Source organism: Solea senegalensis, unplaced genomic scaffold (assembly GCF_019176455.1).
Source record: "Solea senegalensis isolate Sse05_10M unplaced genomic scaffold, IFAPA_SoseM_1 scf7180000013840, whole genome shotgun sequence".
NCBI classification, from domain to species: domain Eukaryota; kingdom Metazoa; phylum Chordata; class Actinopteri; order Pleuronectiformes; family Soleidae; genus Solea; species Solea senegalensis.
The window spans coordinates 1-26,138 of record NW_025320904.1 but is presented as its reverse complement, the minus strand read 5'-3'; the positions used below and the strand labels follow the sequence as shown (position 1 = coordinate 26,138).

Below are 26,138 nucleotides of genomic sequence, written 5' to 3'. Positions count from 1 at the left end.
TGGTGGGGGATGGTTATTTTGGTATTATTCCTCATGGAAATGCAAAAAATATAAACCGTACTGTACCAAACTGAAACCAGGGTTGGGTCAAAAATGTTTTAATTCACTAATTAAGACTCTAAAGTAAACAGTCCCTGCCACTTTCACTCTCTGGGTGTCATTACAGTGGAAGTTACCTGGCTGATGAAGCTACGTCAAGTGATGCCCCATCCACGTTCAACACATAGACTTTATGCACTTTGTTCTCTATGTTGTGATTAGATAGAGAAATCCTTTTAACTTTTTCACGTCTCCATATGAGGGTGCACGCTGTGCCAATCTCATGGCGATAGGCGGGGTACACCCTGGACAGGTCGCCAGTCCATCACAGGGTCACATAGAGACAAACAACCATCCACTCTCACGGTCAATTTAGGGTGTCCAATTTACCAATTTACCATGTTTTAGAATGTGGGAGGAAGCCGGAGAACCCGCAGAAAACCCGCACACACACGGGGAGAACATGCTAACTCCATGCAGCAAGGCCCTTGATCCGACCAGGCCACGAACCCAGGTCTTCTTGCACCAACCGCGTGGCCCAGGGCAAAACATATGTATCTTAAAATCACCTAGAATAAGAACCTTATCATACAAAATCAGTAGCTCGGCATGCTCATGAATACAAATATTGTGTGGCTTGGGTGGTCTGTCAATTATTAAAATTACCACTGGGTCTTTGGGATTTACAGTAAAAACCAAAGGGTTCAAATGTGTAAATGACAGCGACCCCACCTCCTCCGTCTGACATGTGGGGGATTGAGGGCAAAAAGAGGGCGACAGTCTGCAGGCGAAAAAATAATGAAGTCATGGCATGAAAATGATTTATGATTTAAGGATCTAATATTTTAAAACGCCGACATTTGCATGATTAAAAATGGGGGGAGGGGGTACAAGAGGTTGCCGAGTAATCTGAAATATTGGCCTTCACTTTTTGTCGAGAAAAAAGTGAAATACCAGAGGCTCAGTGTGACCTCATCAACCAATATTACGCAAGAGCTTTATTTTTCAAAAGGTGTAGAAGCAGCCGTGCTTTGAGCAAAAGAAAAAAAAAGAAAAGAATAAAGACCTTGCTCCCTGCACAGCGGGGGATACCTCCCGCTGTGCAGGGAGCAGGGTTCTTTCTCTTTTTTTCTGTGGCTTTAGTACACCGGCCCCCCTGTGATGTTAGAATAGTTAAACCTGTTAACTCATGCACAGCAGAGACCTCTAGGGGTAAGGATGGTAAAGACGCCCTCTGCACGGATCAAGGAAGGCATCGTCACTAAAGTGCTGGTGAAATAAACATCAGACATTTTTACTATCTACTAATTGAGGTTTTCATCGAGTTCTCTTCCATTTTATTTACTGTTACGTGTTTGGTTCCCAGTCCCATATGTCAGTACTTTTCCTTTTAGAGACTGCCAGGAATCTCTTATCTCTTTCATTCTTGGAGACACACAAACAATCCTGTCTTCACATGAAAACGCACACACTCTTCAAAAAGTAACACAGTTTGTTGAAAGATAATGGAAACTCGACGGCGTCTGACACTCACACTCACAGCGATAACGTAAGAGAAGGTAGTGAACAGCAGGCTGTGTCAAAAAGGTTTGCTGCGTGTATAATTAGCTGGGAAAGAAGAGATTGGTCACGCTAAACCACTTATTCCATGTCTTGTCATGTTTTATTGTCAGATTCATGCAGATGGATGCAATGTGGAATCAGTCTTTGAATACCTCATGTATCTGAGTAATGTGTATTTTTGCTCTGCACACCTTTTTTTCATCCTCATACCGCAAATATCTTTTCACTACTTGAAGGTATGTTTTGTTGACATAGTTTTTTTTTTATAGTTTTGGATCACAGTCTTGGCTGTACCCCTTCTTCTTTTCCATTACATGCTCTGTGGTATGATGGCCATCTTTGGCTAAATAAGGTAAGGGAACTCTTTGCATTCTTTCTTGCCAAAAAGACGACTGATCCTCTGTAGTGCTGCGAGCCAGAACGCCTTCTTATCCCATCAGAAATTTCGGACGCTCTGGGTGTGTCTCTCCACCTTGACACTGTCATGCTACGTGGACGCATGACTGGCGCCTAATGAGGGTTTTCAAAAATCTCTTGGTGTGATTTCTATTACTGGGACATGTTCGCTGAAAGCCAGGTATGTCTCGCGCCTTGAAGTGAGGAGCACACCTTCTCCCATCTCACTTTTCACCCAGGCAGTCATTTTCCCCTTTGTTTTGTCCTGCAGATATGGGCCTGTTGTGTTTAACTTGCCAAGCAAGCATAGCCTGTGATTTCAATCTTTGCAGTAATTGGTCGTCAAACTTAAAAAAAATGAATAAAAATAAATGAATCACCGGAATTCTAAATGTTGCTGTGATCTGCTGCCGAGGATGACTTTCCTGTTGTTTCTCAGTGCAAGTGAGTTTAGGAAACTTTTACAGTGTTTATTTCATCAACATAATGTAGGTCATGTTTAAATATGCACTTTAAGGATTATTCAGTAAAAGCTTGCTTAACTTTTCTTTTTAGGGGGGGAAATGTAGTAGATGTACTCTGGGATGGGACAGATAATTGATGAGCATGAGACCTAATGTGTTCCAGTGTGTTGCTGAAAAATGAGGACAAGGAAAAAATACTGGACCACCTCATCCTGATTTTTACAGGAGAGCACTGTGTGTGTGTGTGTGTGTGTGTGTGCATGCATGGTTACCTTTCCTCTTCAGGACAGAACTGTCACACCACATTCATTCACACCACTTTTTCAACACTATTTTATGAGGCCCAGTGACACTGAAAAGAAAAATGATAGCTGACCCTTCCTCGGTAAGGTGACAGGGAGGATGGTTTGCTTAAAAAAGTTGAGATATCACGCTCGTATTTCTTCACGTCTGTACAACAAAAGACAAATCCGTTCACATGTTTTAGGATTTGGCAAAGGAAATCTGCATTTGACGCCCTTAATGCTATAGTCAATTCACATTTTTTCCATATGTCTCCGCTAGGTTGGCCAACATAGTAAGGTTAAATCCAGGCCGTCAAGAAAAAAACAACACAAGTAAAGAAAAACATTTATTATGCCAAGAGTTTTGCATTGACTGTTCTCATTTGGCTTTGCCAAGCAAATATTTAATCCTTATCTGCTGGCACCAACATGGGCTTTAAACTTCGCGAAGGAATAAAACAGTGAACACATGAGTCATCTGGCATTGTTAAGTGGGATTTTGAGGAGAAGGCAGTCAGTCATGTTGATTGTGAATTTGTTCCAATTGGGCAAACATGTTGGCCCCAGAGGAACAAACAGGTCTTTGAGTACGTGGACTGTCTGTGCCAAGCGTGGATTATATTAATTTCAGTGACATACCAGAATAAAGACATGTCTATCCAAACAAAACAGCTCCTCAACAACAGAGATAAGTAAGAGTTTGGGGTGAAATTGTAGTGTCTGGCCCATATAAAAAGGCCTACTTCAGATTTTTCTGTAATTGCGTCTTGTGTTTAATATTGACAAATCTCAGTGTTAAATCCCAGTCGGTACCATACGCTTGAATCACAGCTGTCTATTTACATGTTATCTCTGGATGTTGCTCAGTGCTGACTTGACCCCTTCAGCAGTTAGTTCACACTTCACACTCAAGCCAATGCCAAGATACAACAATTCTACCTGAGGGAACAGTGGTGCCAGACCAGGACTGTCGTGGAAACGTATGTTTATGATCCGAAATCATCACTGAGTCGGCTTTATACTCCACTTTATGTCCCACTAACACCTTTTTAACCTGGAGTCAGTGAGACACGTCGTTTCCCATTGCCCATCCTCCCTCTTTTATAAGATCAGTTCACTGTGAAAAATGTTAAAGGTCAGATTCAAACGTAAAAGATGACACACACTCACACTCACACTGTAAAAACATGCTCATGTGCCAGCTTGTTTGATGATTGCACTGTAGGTAACATCTGTGGCAGTCTGATTGTGGATCTGGATCAAACATAATGAGATAAAATCCTCTCTCACAGCCCAACAACGACTAGTGTTTGGAGATTCTCCTCAGTCGGTGAGAGAATGGAAGCTGGGTAGTTTTTTTTTTCTTTCTGTCTTAAAAATGCGACGATTGTTCTTTACAGTCGTCTGCTTCGTTTAGAACCTTTGTTTTTAACTTCTGGCACTGATCTCTGCACAGGTTTTATTTGTTATGTATAATCCTAAATAGGAGGGTTTAGAGATGCCTTTCTTTTTGAATGCTTTCTAAATTCTAAAGAGCACATTCTTCTTTCTTCCTGTCAAAACTGTAAGTCTGACTCATGAAAGTAATTACCATGGTTATTATGGATTGAAGGCAACACTGATGACAGGAGGCTGCCCTTATTAGTTTGGATGTCAGGTTAACTAGATTGCATCCTTACGTAAACCACTGACAGATGGATCCTCCCCTTTAACTAAGAAGATGAGAGTGGAAGCGTTTTGCACTGGCAGAACAGAAAAAGATAAAAAAAAAGGAATTGGAAGAATAAGACATGTTGTGAGATGAGAGCTTTTTCCCCCTCATCATTTTCCATTAAGTGCTGTCACAGACTGGCCAGTATGGAAATGAGCTGGTGTACTGTCACAGCTGTGTGTGGCTCCACATCAGTCTGCTTCCTATTCCAAGAGCAGAGTCTAAAATAGATGTGGCCTCAGCACAACTGTGTTTATTGGACGGAGTTTGCGCTTGTGCGTTTCCCCACATGTCAGGTTGTTGAGAATAGGAGGGAGCAGAGAAGGTTTGAGGCAGAGAGACGGCCAAGAGGAGTGAGAGAGCAAGAGGGGAGAGAAGCAGGTTAGGGGAGAGTCACTGAGGTCATTGAGAATATTTTCCAACTTTGGTTTAGAAAGAGAGGAAGCTTAAAAAAAATTCTCCTTTAATTGCAGAACATGAAATGAAACATTTTTTGATTTCAGGGATCGTAAAGTCTAAATTGAGAAAAGCACTTGGTTTTGTGGACGTGTTTTTTTATGGATACAAAGACTAAAAAAAATAAAAAATAGTGCAGCATATGTGTGCACATGTGATAAAAGGGGGATATATGGACTGAGATTTCAGATCTTTCTCTTTAAGCATCTGGTCCTGCATCTACAGTAGAAGCACTTTGTTTTTTATTGCAGTAAGAAAAGCTGTTTGGCTGCAGCCGCTGCCAAGCAACATATGGGAAATGGCCTTGACCAAACCTTCATCCATTTCAGAGTCCAAATCTTTTATATGGGTTTTACTGCACAAGTGTTCACCTACAAAGTCAATGACACAACCGTAATAACCATGAAATTGGACTGACTTTACTCTCTTTGTCATAGTCACACAGAGACCTATAGCCCAATCCCATTGGTCTCAGGTTTAAACTGGATTTTCATCAGTGAGAATGTGTTTAATCTGCATTCACTCCAGGGTCAAATGACTCAGGTTTTTATCGGCTTTGGTTAGTGGATGAACACGCTCATTTTCCACTTCATGTGCTCTTTTTCTCAGCAGTGGGTCTTTTCCAGCGCCACGCTACGACACCCTTTCATCCTCTGGCCATTAGCATTCACGTTTGTTGCGACCCGTCATTTTCAAAACCTGGGACAGCACTCGATATCTTTAATGTCATCAATCGGATCATCTGCACAATCAAGAATAAGAGAGAAAGCTATGGGGTTGTTATTTTTGTTGGCTTTTGATTATTTTCTTTTTTTTAACTTTTTTCAGTGGGTCAGTGATGTTACAATTCACACACACATAACATGGAGTAGAATCATACTGGCATAAGGAACTGTATTAATCAATTATAAAGCGACTTCACTCGGGTTTTCTCACAAATTTTAGTGTGAGAGGCTTTACTGTGATTGCTCTATAGCTGGTTTTGTTGCAACTGCAACCAGGCTCACTTCAGTTGTTGATCCCCTTGTTTACATCTGTGTCAGGCTTTTGTTTGGTCTGCTGAATGAGTACAGGCCTTTAGTCTGCTCTCCACTTTACTACGAATCTGCGTCAGTGGTGGCGAGTGTGGGGAAACCCTGCTGAGGAGGTGAAGGGGGCACTTGGCCACAAAAAAGCAGAGAGGAGAAAAGCAGCAGCTATTTATTAGGGGATGTAGTGAGGGTCACCCCACCTGGTAACTAAAGAATGAGTCATTAGACTGGCAGCCACTAATGAAAGATTTGTCTGTCCTCACATTGGCCTCGCTGTCATGACTCTCTCCTCATCTGGAATTCTGCAGATTCCACCCTCACTTTCCTCCGCTGTTTCTCTCTGACAGCATTTGGTAGTATCTTGATGGCTGGTTAACGTACAGTTTATTGCAGAGACTTAGCAGGAGATAATTAGCCTGCCCCGTTAGTGCTACACAGCACATGTTCAAGCTCCAGGAGTAATAGAAGGGTGTATATGAGGCTAAACAGTAGGACTGCGCTCCAAAATACTTAACTACCCAAAGCTGGGGAATTATTGTGACTGACAAAAATGTAAACTTTCACTAAGTGTCTAGGGTAAACACATCAATAAACACAACAATTCAATTTCCCCATTTCCATCGAGGGACAATGAGAGCTGTTGAACTCTCTGAGCCAGGTTTTATGTTTATAGGAACTTGGTATGGCTTGTTATCAAATGCCTCTGCCAGGATAGAGTGTCGCGGACCAGCAACCTGATATCCTCGCTGCTCCCATGAGACACGGCGTGTAGAGGAAGTCCAGGTACAACATCCGTGAAGGAAATTAAATCAGAAGGAATTAACGTGGTTTATTTGCACGTTCCTAACACTGTCATAAACACGGAGAGAATATATTATAACATATATAAAGGGGCACGTTATTGTTAACCTCACGAAATATTGTGTGGAAGGTCTTCCTATAGCAGTTAAATAGCAAAACAGACACACAAAGGGAGCACACATGACTGTTAATTTAGACAGTCATGCAATGCAGGTTAAATGTTTTCTCATCTCCAGATTAAACCCAGATTTATGAGCTGTTTTTAGTGATGCCTTAGCGATGTGTCCGCTCCGAGACTTTCACATCCTGTGGGTGCATGCAGGTCTTCCTGTTCCCAATGACAGAGGCTTCTTCAGTGTGTGTGGCCCCCGACTCAGTTTTCTCTAATCTAAACCATTATCTCCATATGTCTTCCATCACAGCTTCCAAAGCGTTTGAATGAACCCCAGGGAACAGGAACAAATTAATGATTGTCTTTATTCTTCTGTGCATTTGGCAAACTGCGATCGTAGACATATCCTCGCGTGTGTGCAGTGCATGTCCGTGTGCACCCACTCACAATTTCCTAAAATCATTGCCTTGATCCACCGTTGAACGTGATCTCATTCTTACCTCCATTCCTACTTAATGATTTCCACCTGAGTGCTATAATCTGCTTTTATTGACCCATCATTCACCTTGTGTTTTCATTCACATAGAAGAAGGATAATAAGAGCATAATGAAGCTTAGTCCATAAATGTTCCAAGCCGACGCACATGTTGGGAGGTCTGTCACCTGAATAACTTGTGCTTTGTCTTCATAAATGTTTGAACAGCAGGTTTCCCTAAGAAGGAGAAAGGGAGGTAGGGATGAGAAGGAAGGTCAGTTGATGCTTCTTCGTGACTGTTGAAGGCTATTACACTTACTGTAAACTCATGGGTTTCTCATGAAAATACCAGAGGACGAAAATGAAATGATGGATCCCTTCATCCTTACACACGGCAGGCAGTGATGTGGCAATGTTGGCACACATGAGGCCGTGCTCTCCTCGATGGCTACAGTTTTCCTGACCTCAGTCTGACCACCAGTTCCTCTCACAGAGTCTGTGGCCTTTACTGACCAGCAGAGCAGGCTCTGGACTTTTTGGGTCACAGCTAAATGCAGACATGGGCAGGGCACTGGCTTGGGACTGAAGTCCACTCTCCAGGTCCAGCTTTGACCAGTGCTGAGGCTGTATTTATTGTTTCCTAGTTTGAAAAGTTGCCCTAAAGTGACACAAATCAAAGACTTTTTGGGAATGGTGACGTTTTGAAAGAGTGTCCCCTCATAGATAAGACTAATAAAGTTATTCATAAAGCATCTCAGCCTTTATGGCATGTTGTTTTTTACTTTGTTTTGATTGATTTCCTTTTTGAAAACACACTCTAAATGTTAATGAAAGTTTGCATTAATCTGCGAGGGTGCACACTCATCTCCTGCTATTTGATTTGTAAAGGTTGTAGCTAATTATATGGTTGCCTCAACTAAGGTTCCATGAACTGGTGCTTCTCAGTCTTTTACTGAAGAGTGATCAATGATTACTGACCTCTGAGAAATGGTACTCACTGCTATGTGCTCGCCGTACTGTAAACCCTTGGCCTTATGAGGTGTGACTCGCCCCACTCAACACACTTTTGCTTCTTGTTTCATCACAAGTTTCATCGGATGAGACGCGGTTAAAGAAAACAAGGTCATCTGCGCTCTCATCTCCACAAAAAAAAAGAAAAAAAGGTGACGGTGCTCTAAGCAGATCATATGATTGAATACTGTAACAAATGTTTGCTTTATCTCCCCTGCATCCTCCAAAGAAACTCTATTTATTTACTCTCCTTGTGTTTGAAGTTGCCACAGAAATAACTTCACACCAGATGCAAGATTAGCTGAGCGGGTGATGGCAGACTGGTGACTTTGCATGCTGTTGACCTACTTGAGTTCAAAATCAGTCCTGTTGTGTTTTGGTATGACAGGTCTCGGTGAGGAAAGATGCAACAGCGACAGAGCACATCCATGTTCCAGCCTTTAAGTTCTACATTATGAAATGCAGCTTTTATGTCCCTTCCATGACTGCATACATGGCGGTGGATTTGACTGTGAACTGTAGGGACGTTTTACATATATTTACCAGCGCGATGTTAGCAGTACTCCCCCTCCGTTCCTTGTCTGAGCTCTGCTCCTGAAAGCAAACACAGTTTAATTTACAGCACTGTGCACTGGGTTGTCCTGCCCAGTGGGGTCTTTGTGGGTTTCCTGGCTGTGCTTTAGATGTGGTTTATGGGTTCCGCCTGCTGCTGGAAGCATGAGCAGCGGTAGTCATCCCTTTCATTTTATGGCACTTTCTGGAAATAATGGCATTCAGAACAGATGAGTAGCTCATATCTGTATGAGGATATGTGTTGATATGGAAAGTCTCTTAAACTTTATGCAGTGTGGCATTAAGTTTAAGGGACTGGTTCTAGGTGGAGATTGTGGCATGTAAAATGACATAAATAAAAAAGCGACGCCTGACCTGGATAAGACAACATGACTGGAATGTGCTGGAATCAGAAGGTGTCTGAGGAGGCACACGGAAGGTGGCAGTAGTGGTATCATGTGTAAATGTTTCAGGCCCCACTGCAGGGTTCTTTCACTCTCTTTCAGTCGGTGTGTTCGAGCACATTCCTGATCATTATAGAAATTCCACTACTACCTTTATGATTGTTATAATTACGAGACCATTACACCCCTGTAACTGCGCCAGCTGAGGGAAAGCGACTGTGTACTGCAATTTTAAGAGGTCGAAAAAAGCTGCTCTCTGTGGTACATCAGTTTGAAGCCTCAAAGAAACACTTTCACTTTGTTGAGTCATTCCTCTATCAGGTACTTTTCAGTAGAAGCCTAAGGTGAATGAAAAAAAAAAGAAGAAAAAACAGGGGCTGCTTGTCCTTAAATGCACTCCCACATTCTTTAAATTTTTAGGCTGCACAATGAAGAGTAATTGACAAAGAATTGGATAGCTCAGTTAGTATTAAAAAAAAGTACTGTATGTTGAATTTACTAAGATGCTACAGTTTGTTTATGTTACTTTAGCTTTGTTCATGCCCCAGTGAGCACAGAAAGATGCATCTCATTTACCCAGAATCTACAGTGCAGGTTATGCATCATATCTTTCTGTTTTCTTCCACACCTATAGGTTTGCCTTAAAACAAACCCATGACAAAATGAAGTGTCAGGTGATTTTAGGTGAACATGATTTTGAGAGTTGGGGTTCACAAGCATTTCTTCCCAATAAATAAGTCTCTAGTATAGGGAAATGCAGAAGTCCATGTGGGTGCATATCTGTGCCAGATGATATGGAACTAATCCCCACTGAGATATTTCTCATTAGACATCGGCCTCTGGAAGGTGCATTGGTGTGTGGACCACAGACGAGGACAGGGGACTTAGTGTTCCTGCAGGGTTCACTCAGACATGGATAAGAACATATTTGATTGACTCTTTTATTCTGCTCTTAACTACAAAGCCAAGTAAAAGGCCGTACACCCTGTGTGCAAATGGCAGTACTGTGTGATTAGAAGCTGTTCCAAAAGACTAGAGCTCGGTATTGAACTTTAATACTTTAACTGGGTCTCAAACTTCCTCTGTATCACCAAATATCAAAAATGTCTTGTCACTAGATATCAAATTTCAGTACGTCAGAGTTAATTTCATCAGCGTCAGTGAGCCAATAAAAATGCAGCATGCTGTTTCACTGAGAGCTAACAATGCTCATGACTGGCTGGAAGTGAAAACCTGAGACGGTGCACATTCCCCAAATTAGAAGAGGAAGACGGGGCTTAGCATGTGTGTGAGCGTCTGTAGTGAGAGATGCTGTTGAAATGTGTAGACTGACCAACATGCAATGTCCATAAGTGCAGTTACGACTCCAAGAAGGAACTAGTTTAAGTTAAATATTGATTTCAAGTGTTGAGGTAGCACCATAAATTATGTTTGTTTTGTATGGTAACCCGGAGCATGTCCCAGCTGGGCTTCTTGCTTCAGTGATCAGAGGGTTTGTCTCTTCAGAGATCCCTAATCTAAACTGTGAGTCATCTTCCTGACTACAGGGCATTATGGCCACAGAGGAGAGGAGGGTTCCCCCCTCAGTGCATTAGCCATCACTTTGTTCATCCCATAATAGAATCAGGGAGATGGGCATCCATTTCCAACAGCTGCAAGAAACTTAGAAATGGATGTGAAAATTCTGGGGGTCTGGGGATTTAATGAGTGTATAGTGATTTAGGTTGTTTTTTTCGATGCTATCTGCCACAAATGTAATGCCAATGCATATTTTAGCAGTAATTGTAGTGTGGTTGTAAAGTAGTTTACCACATAAATTGATTATGACATAGAATCCAGAGAGAAACAGATAAGAAGAAGAGGATTTAACCTTATACAAATGTGTGTGTTCATTTTGAGAAGAAATTTAACAGATTGATTAATTAACATTGATTCCTTCTGGATGTAGTTGCCAATAACGTGCCGGGAATGTTCCATCACAGTCCTTGAGTGTCTGAACCGTGTACAGGAAAGCTGTACTGCTTCACTCACACCAAATACCACCAGAGTCATAAATTCAAAGTCATAGGCATCCTCTATAGATAAGGAACTGTGTTGCAACTGGATTGTGAGGTGTTTGATTTCAGCATGCAGCCTCATCAAATACAAGCTATCTAACCACACGTGGCCCAGTCCCTGCTGTCTGCAACACAGATGCATCTCCAGTGTCCTGTCTGTCTGAAGTAGAGTGGATTACACCCGTGTTAGGGATTGTGAAGTGTTACACTGTGGCGGACAACTTTTCTCTGCAATAACACATCCCGTAACATGGTAGATTCAAAACATGACTCATGTAGCTCATATTTCATGTTATAAAAGCATCACTTGTGGATGTGCTCTCTGTAAAATATGGTTTGATTTCCTGTCACAGTGCGTTCCAATGTCTAAAAGTACCTTGTGTGCATGTTCACAGAACGGGTAACACACTTTGTTTGTCCCTCTCTCCTTCTGTCTCTCAGTCCATGAGCTGAGAGGATTTACTCTACGGCAGAGGAAGAGGCAGACAACAATCATGAATAGAGGCTTGTTGCCCTGAATCCCAATTGTATATGCACTCCTCAGTGTGTGTTTCTCACCCTTCTGAATAGAATTAGTGGCAGCTGTTATTCAAGACAAGGAGCTCATGGGCACAACTGCGTGTGCTTATGTGCGTGAAGAGTGTATTCAAGGCAGTATGTATGTAGTTCCGTGTTTGGCTTCATGTTTGTTTCCGTCTGTTGCATATTTGGATGTTCAAGGAGCAACTCAAATACACTTGTGCGGTGATAAATCAGCTTGCTGCTCAAAAGTGCAAGAACAGCTGCAATGGTGCAGCACACAGTGTCAAGCCTCTCTGCAAACTGCTTATCATGTCCTTAGGAGCTTTTCTGATTTAAGCACTGACCTTGTCAGGACCATTAGTCCTGGTCCTAATGAGGCAGAACTTCATTTCTGAGGCTTGGGCTCAAATTAGGATTAAGATGGAGATTGTGGTTCTGTTAAGGGATGTCTCTGTACCACTATTTTTTGTCTCATACTGATATCACATCTACTGATACCAACTACTAAACTCTTAACATATTTGTGCTGATGCGTGTTTCTGCTCCGTTTAAAATGTGAAATTTAGGGGTTTTAGATTATATAGGATTTTGCTTTTCGCTTTATCCAATATCCAGTGACCAGTACCGGACCTATAATGCTACTCAGTATCAAATTAGCTAGTTCGGTTAAGAGGGTTTTGGCATTGAATGGTTCTGGTCAAGGTTAGGGAGTGGGCTTTTTGGGGTTAGGCTGGAAGTCAGTGCATAGTCCTCACAAGAATAGCTTTGCAAATATGTGTGTGTGAGAGAGAGAGAGAGAGAATGATGAGAAAGCATAAAAATGCATCTAAATAAAAAGTAAAAAGCAGTGGTTAAATAAAAAGCTAACACCGAGACTGACAGCACTGAGCTGTACTACACTATTCCTCCTCTGCATCATCCTCACCATACCAGAGAGTTCACCTTCTCTTGCTGTATCTGCAGCAGTGAGGGGCAAGTTTTGCTGAGTCAGAGGCTGAGTTTCTCCAGCAGTGATGAGAGAGCTGCTGACATTGTGCTCACTGCTGCCACTCCCTGGCAGACTGGGCAGCCTGCACACAGGGTGATGATGAACTGTCAAGTAGCTGCAAGAAATATTGTACACCTATGACGAATTGGTGTTTTTTTGTCCGTGTGTCGCTAAAACTTCTTCCATGACTTTGCATTATGGCGAGCCACTGATATGGCTTTGTCAGCGGAAAACATCCTCTGTTAATTCTCTACAGATGTGCTCCGAGTTTTCTCCTACTGTTTTGCTCTCACTGTTCCTCATGTAGGATGTGTTTCATATTTCGCTACTTGAGGATAATTGCTGCTAATGACTCAAGTGATTTTAAAGGAGAAAATAACAGTTCATGGAAACCTCATGTGTGGAGCAAATGTTACACTGAAGGACGCGGGCTTCCTTACAGTCATCCTTAATTCCTTGGAAAATTTGATTTATTCACTTTTTGTACGACAATATCAAGATATAATATCACTTGCAACTGTGAACTGATTTTTTCCATTCTTTTTTTTTCTCTCTCCTTGCAGAAAAACTGTACAACTCAACTGGACGTGAGCTACGAAGAGCCCTTTTTTCCCTCAAGCAGATTTTTCAGGTAATTATGTCTCTTCTGTAGCTCACATTAACCTTCTTAAAACTACATTTTCATACTTTTAAGGACTCTGCATTTATTTCCTTTAGTTTGGACAGCCTAACCGATGCCTTATCCCTAACTTTGACCTAACTATAATTCAAATCTTAGCCCTAAACTTAACCAGTTCCTTAGAAATTAGGATTTGCCTTATTAGGACCAGGTTTCCATGAGGACTCCTGGTCCTGACAAGATCAGTGTTTATGCCAGAGTCTGAAAGAGTAACACATACAAGAGCATGCACATGCACACACACACACACACACTCAGGCTTGGCTGAGCTGGGTCTAGGCAGTTGACCGTAGAGGGGAGATTTTAAGTGACAGTTAGACGAAACATTGCTGCAGATTCCAAGCAGATCGCGTCTCACTTTTTACATGTGGATTTGCAAGGTTTCAGTTGCTATAAATATCACTCACTCCTGTTTGTGTGATGAAAAGTCCACACAGTGTGAAATCAGTATTACTTCTCCACATCACACACATGTAGCGTACATGTGGCATCTCGGAACTGTTTTTCATTCTGTGTCTTTAGTTCAGTCCTGGTGTATATTTAGACAGTTTGCCAAATGACTGGAGTCTCCATCACAGATCTACGGTGAAGCTGCTCTGGAAGCACTTATGCGTCCTCCTGGGAGAGAAAGGAGCCCTGACCACCTCACTGTGTTTATTGCTCACTTCCTCTGTATCCTGTCTGAACAGGAGAGTGAATCAGAAAATGTTGAATCCTGCAGAAAGCCCCCTGCTTGGCCTTAAATTACTAATTCACAGACAGGTGTGTGCGATACAGGTGGTTTTGTCATCGAGGACACGATGTGGGACGACGTGGGAAAGCCAAAGCGACAGGAATCCATACGAGCATGCTGCAGGCAGTCTGCGCTGATTCACAAGTTCACATGTAGAGGCTGTAAAAAAAAAAAAAAAATGTTGATTCCATTAACCATAACGTGACTTCTTGACTTCTTTCCCAGGATGACAAGGACCTGGTGCACGAGTTTGTGGTGGCAGAAGGACTGACGTGTTTGATAAAAGTCGGAGCCGAGGCCGACCAGAATTACCAGAATTACATCCTCAGGGGTACGTCGGCTGCACAGGAGCACAGCTCTTACACCCATAAACACAGCATGCTTTCCTCTTCTCTACTTTCTCACACCTCAGTTTACTGCACTGGCTAATCGAGGATGTTATTAATCAATCCTGCAGCACTGTTCTTTCCATAAACCTATCCAGAACCACATGTGTTTACATGCACCATGGAAATTGATGATTCTGCCTGATGACCCCCTCGCACTCACAGACTTATGGTATATAAACAAACTCAAATGTGTGCCCCAGATAACCTGGAAGTGAGGCAGAGTTTAGCGGTGGGTTAATTTATCTGTCCCATGTCGGTGATGAGAAAGATCATACATGTTAAGGTTCAGGAAGAGGCAGCTTGTCTGCAGGTACTAGAGGACAACAGCAGTCCAAGGTCACTACCACTTAACAGCTTGTTGTGAGGGGGCAGGTCACACACTTAAGAGGCTTATAAAATTGCTGGCAGGATATTGCAGATCATTAAACTAATTTCCCCTCTTCTCTCCTCTTTATTTTTGTCTTTCTCTCATTTTTATTGATCTGTGTGTGTGTGTGTGTGCGTGTGTGTGTGTTCCGTCCGTCATGTTCATGTGAATGTGTTGCACCTCTAATGTTCTTTTTGGTGCGTACGTTTTAAATGTAAACAAATGTCTGTTTCATTTAAACACAAATTAAACAGAGTTCACGCGATGTTGATTAAGCCTTCCAGCTCCACACGTCTCGCTGTGTTTTATAGTATAGCGGTGTTTAAATCTTGGAGTGATTCATTTTATGTCAAGACGGACAGAGACAGCAGCAGCGGCCACGTTGCACGAGAAGGATCATTTAGCATTTTGACGGGATAAACGCTCCTTGTCCCTGCCTGCCCCTGCAACGCTAGTGCAAACACACATATGCTCCCTTCATCAGACTGATAGTTTTGCTTGACAGAGCCCATTTTCAGATGAAGTATAAAGGGGAAAAAAGATTATTATTATTATTATTATTATTACCATTAATAATAAAAGAAAACTGAAAAAAACAAAAGCTATGCATTGCAGCTTTAAATTTGTATGTAAAGAATACGATATAAACTTACACACAGACTTGTATCCAATGTTTGTGTTGCTTTCGTCATTACTTGAATAAACCTTGCTATAAAGGCAGTCACTGTGGACTTGACCCTCATGGTCTAAGTGCACATTTTAATCTGTCAGCCTTCATCATGTTTAGTCCATCAGCTGCTGCACCTTCCTAAATGCGTGCAGTGTAATTTTCCAACTTGCCCATTGGTGACCTTTTCTGTCATTGGAAAGAAATCAAAGTGCAATGGATGGATGTCTGTGACTAAGTAATGTTGTTGCCTTCTGGCCAGGTTATAAACACGGAACAGGATCCATGTCTGGACTACTTCTGTTGGCTCTGATCTTTAATGGTTGATGCTCGGTCTGAACTTGGCCCGGTCTCTGAGTCAGACAGATAAATTACGTGGGTTAAATGGCCAAAAACAATACAGACGAAGAGATCAATAGGATTTCGGAGCCCTCGCAGCTGACCACATGTAAGAATTGATTGTGTCATTAGCCGTGAATGATCAAAACCACTTGTTGCCCCCTTTATGCCTCAGAGAATTCTGATTAAACTTCTGTTAATGTGCCTTTTTTCCCTCTTCAGTCTCACGTGTTAATTAATTTATCTGTGTTATAAGAAATGTAAACAAACTGCCACCTTCCCAAAAGCCCCTTTAACCTGTTTCAACCCCTGACCTAATTTTGTTTTACCAGCTGAGGAAATGTGGGGTGCAGTACAGATCAGCCTGTCCTGTGAGACGTGTGTTAGAGAACACAAGTGGAGCCTGTGCCTCTGCTGGAATGTCGAGGCACAGGTCAGAAGTGTGTATAGATCTGGCTGTTTTGGCCCTGATGACTTACAAGAGGAACTATGTCATATGGATTCCCTGGAGGGGAGTAAATTAGGAGGCTGAAATGTTCACACGTGCTTACAGAGACGAGAAAGGTAGAGGAAACATTTATAGCAATTGATTTGGTATCAGGTATTGATCAGTTCACATCATTTTTAAAGTAATGTCTTGTAGTGTTCCAGTGCAGAATCTCTATTGCCCCTTGTGGACTTTTGAGTAATTACAAAAACAGTACAGTTCCTATGACGGAGATTTCTCCCCCCTCCCTCCCTCTCTCTCTCCCTCTCTTTCTGTGTGTGTGTGTGTGTGAGAAAGAGAGAGAGAGAGAGAGAAGCAATGCTCTGTGTTTCTATAGTGCTTTATAAATCTGTTTTTTAACGTATAGCGTCACTTGTCCAGACTCCATCCAGGAAACTGCTTAGTGTCGCATTAGTGCTTCTGCAAGATTGTGATTGAAATATGACCGTGAAACTACTGAATGTCCAGGTTTATTTTTAGCGGTAGAATCCACTTGTGAAACGTTTCATGGGCTCAGCGTCAGTGTTTTTAGACATAGTGCTTCTGTATGAAGCAGTCTTGCTTTGGTTGTGGTGCGTGCTCACCTGCTCGGTCGTGACCCAAAATGCGTCACTCTGGGCGTGGCACGGTAATGTCACCACAGACATGAAAGCAAAAAACGGCTGTACTGAGACAGAGAGAGAGAGAGGGAGAGAGAGAGAGAGAGAGAGGGAGTCACAGGCAGAGAGTCATGCGGCGCTGAGGCTTAATCAGCATCGTGTAAACTCATGTGACAATGATTTAAATGTAAGGGACATTTGAATAAATATCGATCTTATACAAAGAGTCAAAAGTCACACCAGTCTGACAGCTCTCTACGAACAGATTCCCAGCCTCAGCTCTCTGGATCTTTGTCATCATTGTAAATGGTAGCCCCTGATCTCTCTGCAATCTTCACATCTCACTTGTTTCCTCGTCCTCATTTTTTGTTGTCTATTCTCAAAGCCCTGGAGGTGTCTGAGGCCAGTTAGTGCTCCCTCAGTGATGTGGGTATCATCTGTGTCTGCCTGACTGGGCTCTGTCTCAGCTCTCTGGGCCCTTCACATGATTTGTAGGGCTTCCAGACCAGGACTTAGGCCCCTGGAGGCCTTTTATGTTGGACCCAGGGAAAAACCTTGTATGCCTTTATCACCCTGTCAGTGAGAAACGGTATATCTGATGCACGTGTAAGCTTTAAACACTCAGCCCCTTTTGTGAACATCTCTGTGGAGGTGGAAGAATTAATAACGGGGTCTTTCCTGAATCATTTGTTCCACTTGTGTTTACAGAGCGCACCCTAACAAAGGTAACAACTGTGTCTAAAAAAGAAAATGCAAGCAGCTGAGAGAAGGCAGATTATAGACAAACCAATTACAGTCGACTTGAAGCAATTATTCGCCGCTTTGAAATGTTCACTGTTGGCATTCCTCACCGAAAGCTATGTTTTCACCTACACCTTCTCTGTTTGCACTCTGTGAAGGTCGTGCCATTTCTGTCTGCACACCGTTGTTTACAAAACACTGACCATGTCTGAGCCGGAGTAGAATCAAATTAGTTTTCCATCTGTAGGAATTTAGAGAAGCAGCCTTTTTTTCTCTCTCTCTCTGAATAGTTTTTGGAAAAACACATTCTAAAAAACTTAAATTTAAATATTTAGGTGCAAGTGAAGGAGTTATTAAGTTATTATATTGTTTAAATCATCTCATCACATGCTGTGCTATATAACCTATACCTGTGAATGTATAGCTTCCACACGAAATGGGAGTTGTGTTGTCCAAAAGCCATTTTTCAATTTGTGCTTGTGTATCTCATCCCTTCTCTCCCTCTCTTCTGCCCCCATTTTGAGAGCTCGTATTTTTAATGACACCACACTTCTCATGCCACAAGTTGCAGCTGCTTGACTCGTTGGTTTCCAGAGGGAGCTGCTCTGAGGAGACACGGAGGAGAAAGCTACAAATGCACCTGAAACACAAGAACCTCTTTTTCTGTGTCTCTTTGAGTGAGTGTCAGTGTAGCAGCATAACTCTTTGTCTGTGTCAGATTTCGAATCATCAGTGCAGATCATCCAGTGACACATCTGTGCAGCTGTTGATCACAGTGCCAAGTGTGTGTGTGTGTGTGTGTGTGTCAAAGGAAATCGAAAGAGCTGATCATTTCACTCGCATTGCCGTCTTGTGTAGTTGGAGGAGTTGAATCTGTGAGACTGTTTGACCTCATGGTGCAAAGCAGAGAGAAGTGTTAGTTAGTCAAATTACAAAAGCAGTCAGACTATGGATTGCATATGTTTTGATAAAGGTGATCTCAAGAAGATAATGCCCCTGTTAATCAGATGTAATGTACTGTATATCATTCTAAATTCAAATCTTTGCTGATATACAGTACAATTGCATATTACAGTGATATCTGGTTCTTCAGACGTTTGAGGGTAAGTGAAATCTCCCGTTGCTGGTTTGACCATTTTTCACTGAGCATTAAGTGAAAACCCAGACACACTTGGGTTAACAACAGCCATGTTGGAAGCCCCTGTTGGAAACAGTGTGTATTGTGTTGTCTGGCTGTGTTATTGGTCGTCTGTTCTAGAGGGGGAGACCTTTTCTGGGGTCTATCGTCTGCATAAACATTTCCATTCCTTCTGGGATGGGCCCGGCTGAGCGGTTTTGTGGAAGTGCATTAATGCACACACACATTGGTTAATATAGGCTTACTTGTTTTTTTGTTTGCATGATCATACGAGAGTAATGCTTTGGAAACGATGGGGGAATACTCTGGTAAGTCCAGGATGAAGGAAATTTGAGAGGGAAAACTCAGGAACTGCTGACACACATATTGTATGTGAACAAAGTGCTCTGTTTGTAGTGAGCAGGAGATCTCGAGGAGTGGCCCTCTCGTACCAATAGAAACTTGAACTCCTGGTTTATAATGAGATCCCATGGGAACACGCGCATGTTTTCCACCCAATCTGAGTGAGCCGCCGCTCCTGCTGCTTATTTGTGCAAAACTTTTCAATCTAAAAAACACTTATACTTTCATTAAAACACATTCATTTTACATATGTTGTTCTTTAAATGGCTCATTTATTCACGTTTATGTGTTAATGTGCTGGTCATGATCCAAAGTGCACTCGAGAGGTCGATTTTTTTTAACAATAATAAACATACCAGTTATTAACCCTGTATGCCAACACCTTACCATAGATAAATATTGAATATCAGGTTTCATTCTTGTGAAAAAGTCGGAGACTTTTCTCTGACAGGAATGACATCACTTGGTCAGGGGAAATTTAGGAAATGAGCAATGCACGTGAACCACAGCCCACAACACATCAACTCTCTTCCCTCCTCTGGCAACGTTCCTTCTCGCCTTCAGCATAGATTCTGTTTAATGAAATGACCAGCGTTCAATTTAAATGACAACTTCAGAGTTGTATGAAAGTCCCTCAGCAGAAAAAAACTGTTGTGTTGTGTGTTTCTCAGACCCCCATAGACCTTCATCACCCTGTGACATGAGCAGACAGCTTGCATCTGAACCCAATTCAATCTCACCTGTCTGGCCCATTTTCTCTCCCCCTCCCTTTACCTTCCCCCCTTTATCTAGAAGTTTTCAACCGTTGCGAAACCCACTGGCAGTGGAATTACAACCCTGTCCTGGAGCCTGTTTTACTGTAACCATATTCAGTATACAAGCCAATTATGTTATAAGAATGTTTTATTTGGTTCATTTCCGCAGACTCTTTTTGTGTCGTCTCTGACCTTGCTGTCTTAGACACATAAACTATAATTTGGGGGAAAAAAACATATTTTGCAGTAATGTAGTAGGCAGGCGGATTGTGGACTGAAATCCTCAGCATTTGAGTGGGTTTTACAGCTGATTCCTGTGAGCTGAGTGTTTTTTGGGCTTGGATTCAGAGTAAGGTTGGCCCGAACCAGAGCGAATCACACCACTACTCTCACAAGAGCAGTAGGAATTTACCGCAGCTCATCTTTCACTTCGCTGTGCGAGTGGGCTGCTGTCATGCAGTAGCTTTTCTCAAAAGTCTTCCCCACTTGGATAAGGATGGGAAAAGTTCCTTGCCCTAAAATGTTTAGAGAATAGTACACATTGTAGTCTACTCAGCTGTCCACATTGCTCATTGCTGCAGTAGTTAATCGGCTCTGCAATGTCTGTGGGGTTTGCTTTGCCAAAAACTGAGTGGAGACACCCTTGCCTTACTTCATGCTATTGTTTGTTTGTCTTAAGTGGATTTGTTTGTGCTAAGGTCTACTCTAAGCTGTGTCAAATGCTGGCAGACATGTATCGAGGTCTGAAAATGGATGCATAGCCCTGATGTTTTATAGTATGGGGCCTAATATAGGTCTGGCAGTTGATTTGGTGACTGGAATTGGTCTTGCAGAGGCAGTTAGTCTGGCTCTAATGATCTGGGTGATTAGCTGAATAATAAATGGAACATAGCCTATGAACATGCCTTATCCAGTTCCTATACACCAGGAGGTGTTTTATTAGCCCGAATTGTTAAGTCGACTTTATGGGAGACAAACTAGATCAGATGCCAGCTCAGTGAGTGGATACCGTCATGAAACAAATACGGGCTCTTGGGACGGCAAAGACTGTGGTTCCATCTCAGCTGCAAGCATTAGGGATTTTTGGGCCATCAGGACTATTTGCAATCACCATGAGATTTTATACAAACCCACGGATTCAAATGTTTATATGTGTAATGTGGTTAATGTGGCAGTGAAATATTTTAAAGTTAAAATGTGTCTTAAATGGCTTTATATTCTGTCAGCTGTCACTGGTCTGTAAAAGTCTCTTAGTCTCAGAGGTCTGTAGGAAAATTCAAGGAGAAACATTATAAATATCCTAATTTTGTGTAGCCTTGTAAATCACTGACTCTTCTGCATCAAGGTCCACAGACAGAATCAGCTATTTTACATTCTGCACATTCTGAGTTGTTGCACTGTTTTCCTCTGTCAGTCACTTCACTGGTCTTAAGGCAACCGTGGACTTGCAGCTCATGAGACCCTGTAATGTAAAAGTGCTCATGTTCTCTATCGCTCACTCACTCACTGACTCGTCCTCTGCCGCTTTTATCCTCTGCATGAGGGTCTCAGGGGGCGCTGGTGCCAATTCCAGCTGACATAGGGTGAAATGCGGGGTCACACCCTGGACAGATCGCCAGTCCATCACAGGGCCACACAGAGGCAAACAACCATCCACTCTCACACTCATACCTTTGGTCAATTTAGAGTGTCCAGTTTACCGGGGGAGGCCGGAGAACCCACGCAAAAACTGTAAGATATCATAAGATATCATAGATAAAAAAGTGTGTACAGTATCTCAGCTTGGTCTAGAAAAAAAGTTTCATAAGTTTAATGAAAATATTCCTGAATTTAACTGACGAGTCATTATCAATAATGACCAGCAGTAAAGAGAACATGAGATGTTGTCAGGTCAGTTGTCAGTGTTGTTTGTTCCTTTACTGCAGAATCCAGTGTGAGCTCATGAAATTCTAATAGTTCACTGTAATTATTGTTACGTCGCAGAACAAGAATTTACATTAAAAGTATTTGCCAGACTTTGCAGAAAAAACTCCTTAAACTGCACTTTTGGCCTCTATCCCATAGTCCTGGTAAAATAAATGTTGCTTGCTGACAGACAGGGTGGCTGACCCAGTTTTGATGAATTCCAAAATGTAAATGAAACCAAAGGGGCAGAGAGGTCAGAGGGAGGCGAGGGTAGCAGAATTGTTGAAGGCACGCTGTTGAGTTTCTTACATCTTCACAGATAAGGTCGTACCTTTTTTTTTTAATATCCGTGTATGAGTCAGCTGGCGTGTGTCGCTGCTGCCACCCAGACGTCAGAGTGCTTCTCACCTCGGGCCGTGGTCAGGGAGCAGCCCTTCCTGCACATTCCTGGAGCTGTGGAAGATAATTGCTGCGGTTTATGAGAGGGAGAGGCCCTGAGGAAACACTTCCACCAGAACTCAGTCGCTTGCATTTGTACTTCTGTGAGTTGTGATTCAGACCCCAGGACACGGTCTGTCTCCACACTCACTGGTCCGTGGTCCACTTCTACAGCCTCATTCAAAATCTCTATTTACTCATAAAGCAAATGAAAGTATTGAAAGAAGTGGAGTGTGAACACTTCCAGGTTTCTTTTTAGCGACGTTTTCCTTCCTCAGATATGCTCTACCATAATGGCCTACATTTATATTTTAATCACAGGCGGCTCATTGTACTCCAGTATCTCATTACTTGACATACATGCAAAGCAATGTCGCAATGTTATTGTTGTCCTCTGTGTGAGGTATTGTGGAGCTGCTTGTGATTACTGGAATGGAGGCCCACATGGTTAGCCTCAGATCAGTGCTTGAACTGGAACTCACATGCTCGTCTTATTAACCGTCCTCCAACGTGACGATGGTGATTGTCTCTTGTGAAGTTTCCAAACAAAGCCCAGGTTCTGGACGTTATAGTCTCAGCTCAGCACAAAGGCACAAGGATTAGGATGGACGCCATAGTTTCACGTTTGGCCACACTTCAAACACCTGGACTGCAACATGCAAGGAACTGCTCATTTTTCGCAGCAGTTTCATGACTAATTTAATCACAAGTGTGTGGAAATCAGTTCCATTTGCAGTTCACAGGAGTGATTGCTGTGGGAGTAATTAGATGTTTCCTTCAAATGGTTTCTGAACAGACTCTGAAGGTTGCAGTTTCCCATAATGAAAGGTAATTTTATTATTTTTTTTAGAAAAACAGTTACGGTATCATTTTACTTTTCACAGGGTAACTGCAGTCCATGTGGTTTCCGCTCCTTCGAGTTGAAATGGACATGAGTGGCAGCTGGCATTGAATAATTCCATGAAGCGGCAGTTTTAACGAATCTGAGAGAAAATGCAATGATATTGTGGTTTCTGACATGGTTCGCAAATGTTTTAATATCATATAATTTCTCTATCTTAACTGCTCACTGAATCAAATGCACATATGATATAATCATTCATCCTGAATGTATTTTACTTGGCTTCAGGCTGAAAAGCCGCCCCCTTCAACTTTTGGGAGACTATCTCAGTAATGTCTTACAATAACATGTCAGAATGATCCAAAAGTCATTTCATTTCATTATGTGGTTGACTTTTGGGAACAATCGCTAACATCTGATCTGTCAACAACTCAACATTCATGTTGTGAAATGACACTTTTTAAAAGTCTCATTAAAGCCGCCTATCTTTTCTCACCCCTGTTTTCAATAGACATTCCTCAAAACCTCATTGCACAAGGGCAGATACTATACACAGGTGCAGCCAAGAGATAAAAGACTGTGATGATATTGCAGGTCAGACATCTACTACCAGTTTGAAAGGAAACATGGAGCCTCGTACTCATGCGGCAGAAGTCACAGCTGTTTGTGTATCAGTGTAAATCGTTGTTTTTAGAAATTCCAGTTTGCATTTTGTTTGTAAACCACATACAACAGGAGTCCATTCTGGACCCCATTCACCAGCTGTACTACGTCATGCCGTTACTGCTGTCACTCGTCCGTCAGCGCCTGTCCCGCACTGGTCAGTGGTGACACTCTGGCCTTACGCTGGATGAAGAGGTTAATCATGTTGTTATAAACACACACACGTGAATGCTGAGACACACGGCTCTGAGCGCTAAGCGGGAGAATTCTCTGGCCTGTCACAGTAATTAACCCACGATTGATACTGCAGTAGTGAGCCATTAGCACACTCTCTCTCACACACACACACACACACACATATGCTTCCACACATGCACCATACTCACACAGCAGCTGCACCTGGGAATTTTGGCTTATTCTCAGCATATTCACAATTTTCATGCCCCACTAGAGTAGAGGAGGGGAAATATAAGATAGAAGCAAGAGCTAAATAGGAATGGACAGTACTTCATTTTTTTTTGTTTTAAACAAAAAAGTGTAAAATCCTGGATTTTCCCACTTTGGAGCACTCTCTGTGCGTCAGTGTTTACAGCAAACACCTCTGAACATGATCGCTCAGGCTCACCCTTCATTTGAAGAAAATAGGAATTAAGAATCCAGCACGTCTTCCAAAACAGTTTCACTTTCAGTGCGTTCACATGTTTTTCAGCCCCCCCCCCATGTCAGCTTTTGTATTGCTTGAAGTCGCAATGAGTTCAAGCTGAGCTCATCCCATTACTGTGGTGTTCTGTGTTGGATGAATTAACTCCTTATGTGTGCATGGCCACTGACAGTTTTTAGACCAAAAAAAAGGGTGGAAAGGGGAGGAGGGTGACATTTGTTTTTTCCCTTTCTTGTCCAGCCGTGTTTGTCTCCCTCCCCCATATCTACCTTCTATAACAGAAATCCTACACTTTTACTGCCCCTCACACTGACTGCCCCCCCACCCCAACTGAGATCCCTTGGCTCTTATGTTCTTATTTTTGTATCCTTTTACCAAAGCAACTCATGTGAGTATCCAGGGAAGCTTTCTGCTCCAACATATACCTCCAGTTGTATCCTGTTTTTTTAGGATGATGTGTCTCTGAATGTACAGATAACTCTATTCATAAACATGACAACACGGATCATAACTGTTCCACAATCATTCTAAAACTAAAAGTATGGTAAAGTTTCATCTACTTGGTGTAGCAAGGGTTTCCACTGAGCTTTATGGTTTTTAAAGCACAAATTCATGCAGACAAGATGAAAACAAACAGCTGATTATTAAATAGACTTCGTTTTTCCCCCCTTTCTCTCTCCTCTCTGTGTTTTTATGTCCAGCTCTCGGTCAGATAATGCTTTACGTGGATGGGATGAATGGCCTCATATCTCACAATGAAACGGTCCAGTGGCTTTACACTCTGGTTGGATCCAAGGTAAAGACAATTAATGCTAATTTTCACTAGCTCTCTGTTTCAGCCATATAGATGTTCCTTACAGTTACCTTGCTCTGCTTCCCCGTCTGGACATTAAAAATACCCATATTATTCTTTACTCTGAAATGTCTTCACTCACTGTTGCTTTGTAAACATCTCCTGTCACTGTGGTCTTCAGCCCTCTAATGGCCTGACTACATGTGGAGCATCATTTGTTATATATATTTGTCATATTCCACATAATATTTGTCTATCTATGTTGTTTTTTAATCAGTTTCATATGGCACATTCCTAGAAGGAATATATTCATTTTGACCACACTGATTACAATTTTAATATTTAGTGCCTGCTGCTGCAAGGCATACTAGTGAGAACCTAGAGTTTTCAAGAGGAATGGTGTGCTATGATATTTATAAGACTTTCGAGTAACCATGGCGACAAAAAACACGAAAATCTAAATTTGACCAAAATATCATAGTTTAGAATGTCGTCCAAAAAAATCACAAAAATGTCCAGTTTAGTATGTCGTCCAAAATGTGACAAAAATGTCATAGTTTAGTATGTCGTCCAAAATGTGACAAAAATGTCATAGTTCAGTATGTTATCCGAAATTTGACAAAAATGTCATAGTTTAGTATGTGGTCCAAAAACTCACAAAAGTGTCATAGTTTAGTATGTCGTTCAAAATCTGACAAAAATGTCATAGTTTAGTATTTCGTCGAAATTTTGACA

General features: G+C 42.0%; 1 protein-coding gene across 1 annotated transcript in view; it reads left to right on the top strand.

Annotated features, from left to right (window-relative positions):
* Positions 1–25,436, top strand: part of LOC122760633 (FH1/FH2 domain-containing protein 3-like) — a 61,464-nt gene extending 36,028 nt beyond the window's left edge. Inside the window, exons 4-6 of the mRNA XM_044015758.1 lie at positions 13,430–13,497; positions 14,504–14,609; positions 25,312–25,436. Coding sequence (XP_043871693.1) covers positions 13,430–13,497; positions 14,504–14,609; positions 25,312–25,436 — 299 coding nt within the window. The remainder of the gene's footprint in view (positions 1–13,429; positions 13,498–14,503; positions 14,610–25,311) is intronic.
* The last annotated feature ends 702 nt before the right edge of the window (positions 25,437–26,138 follow it).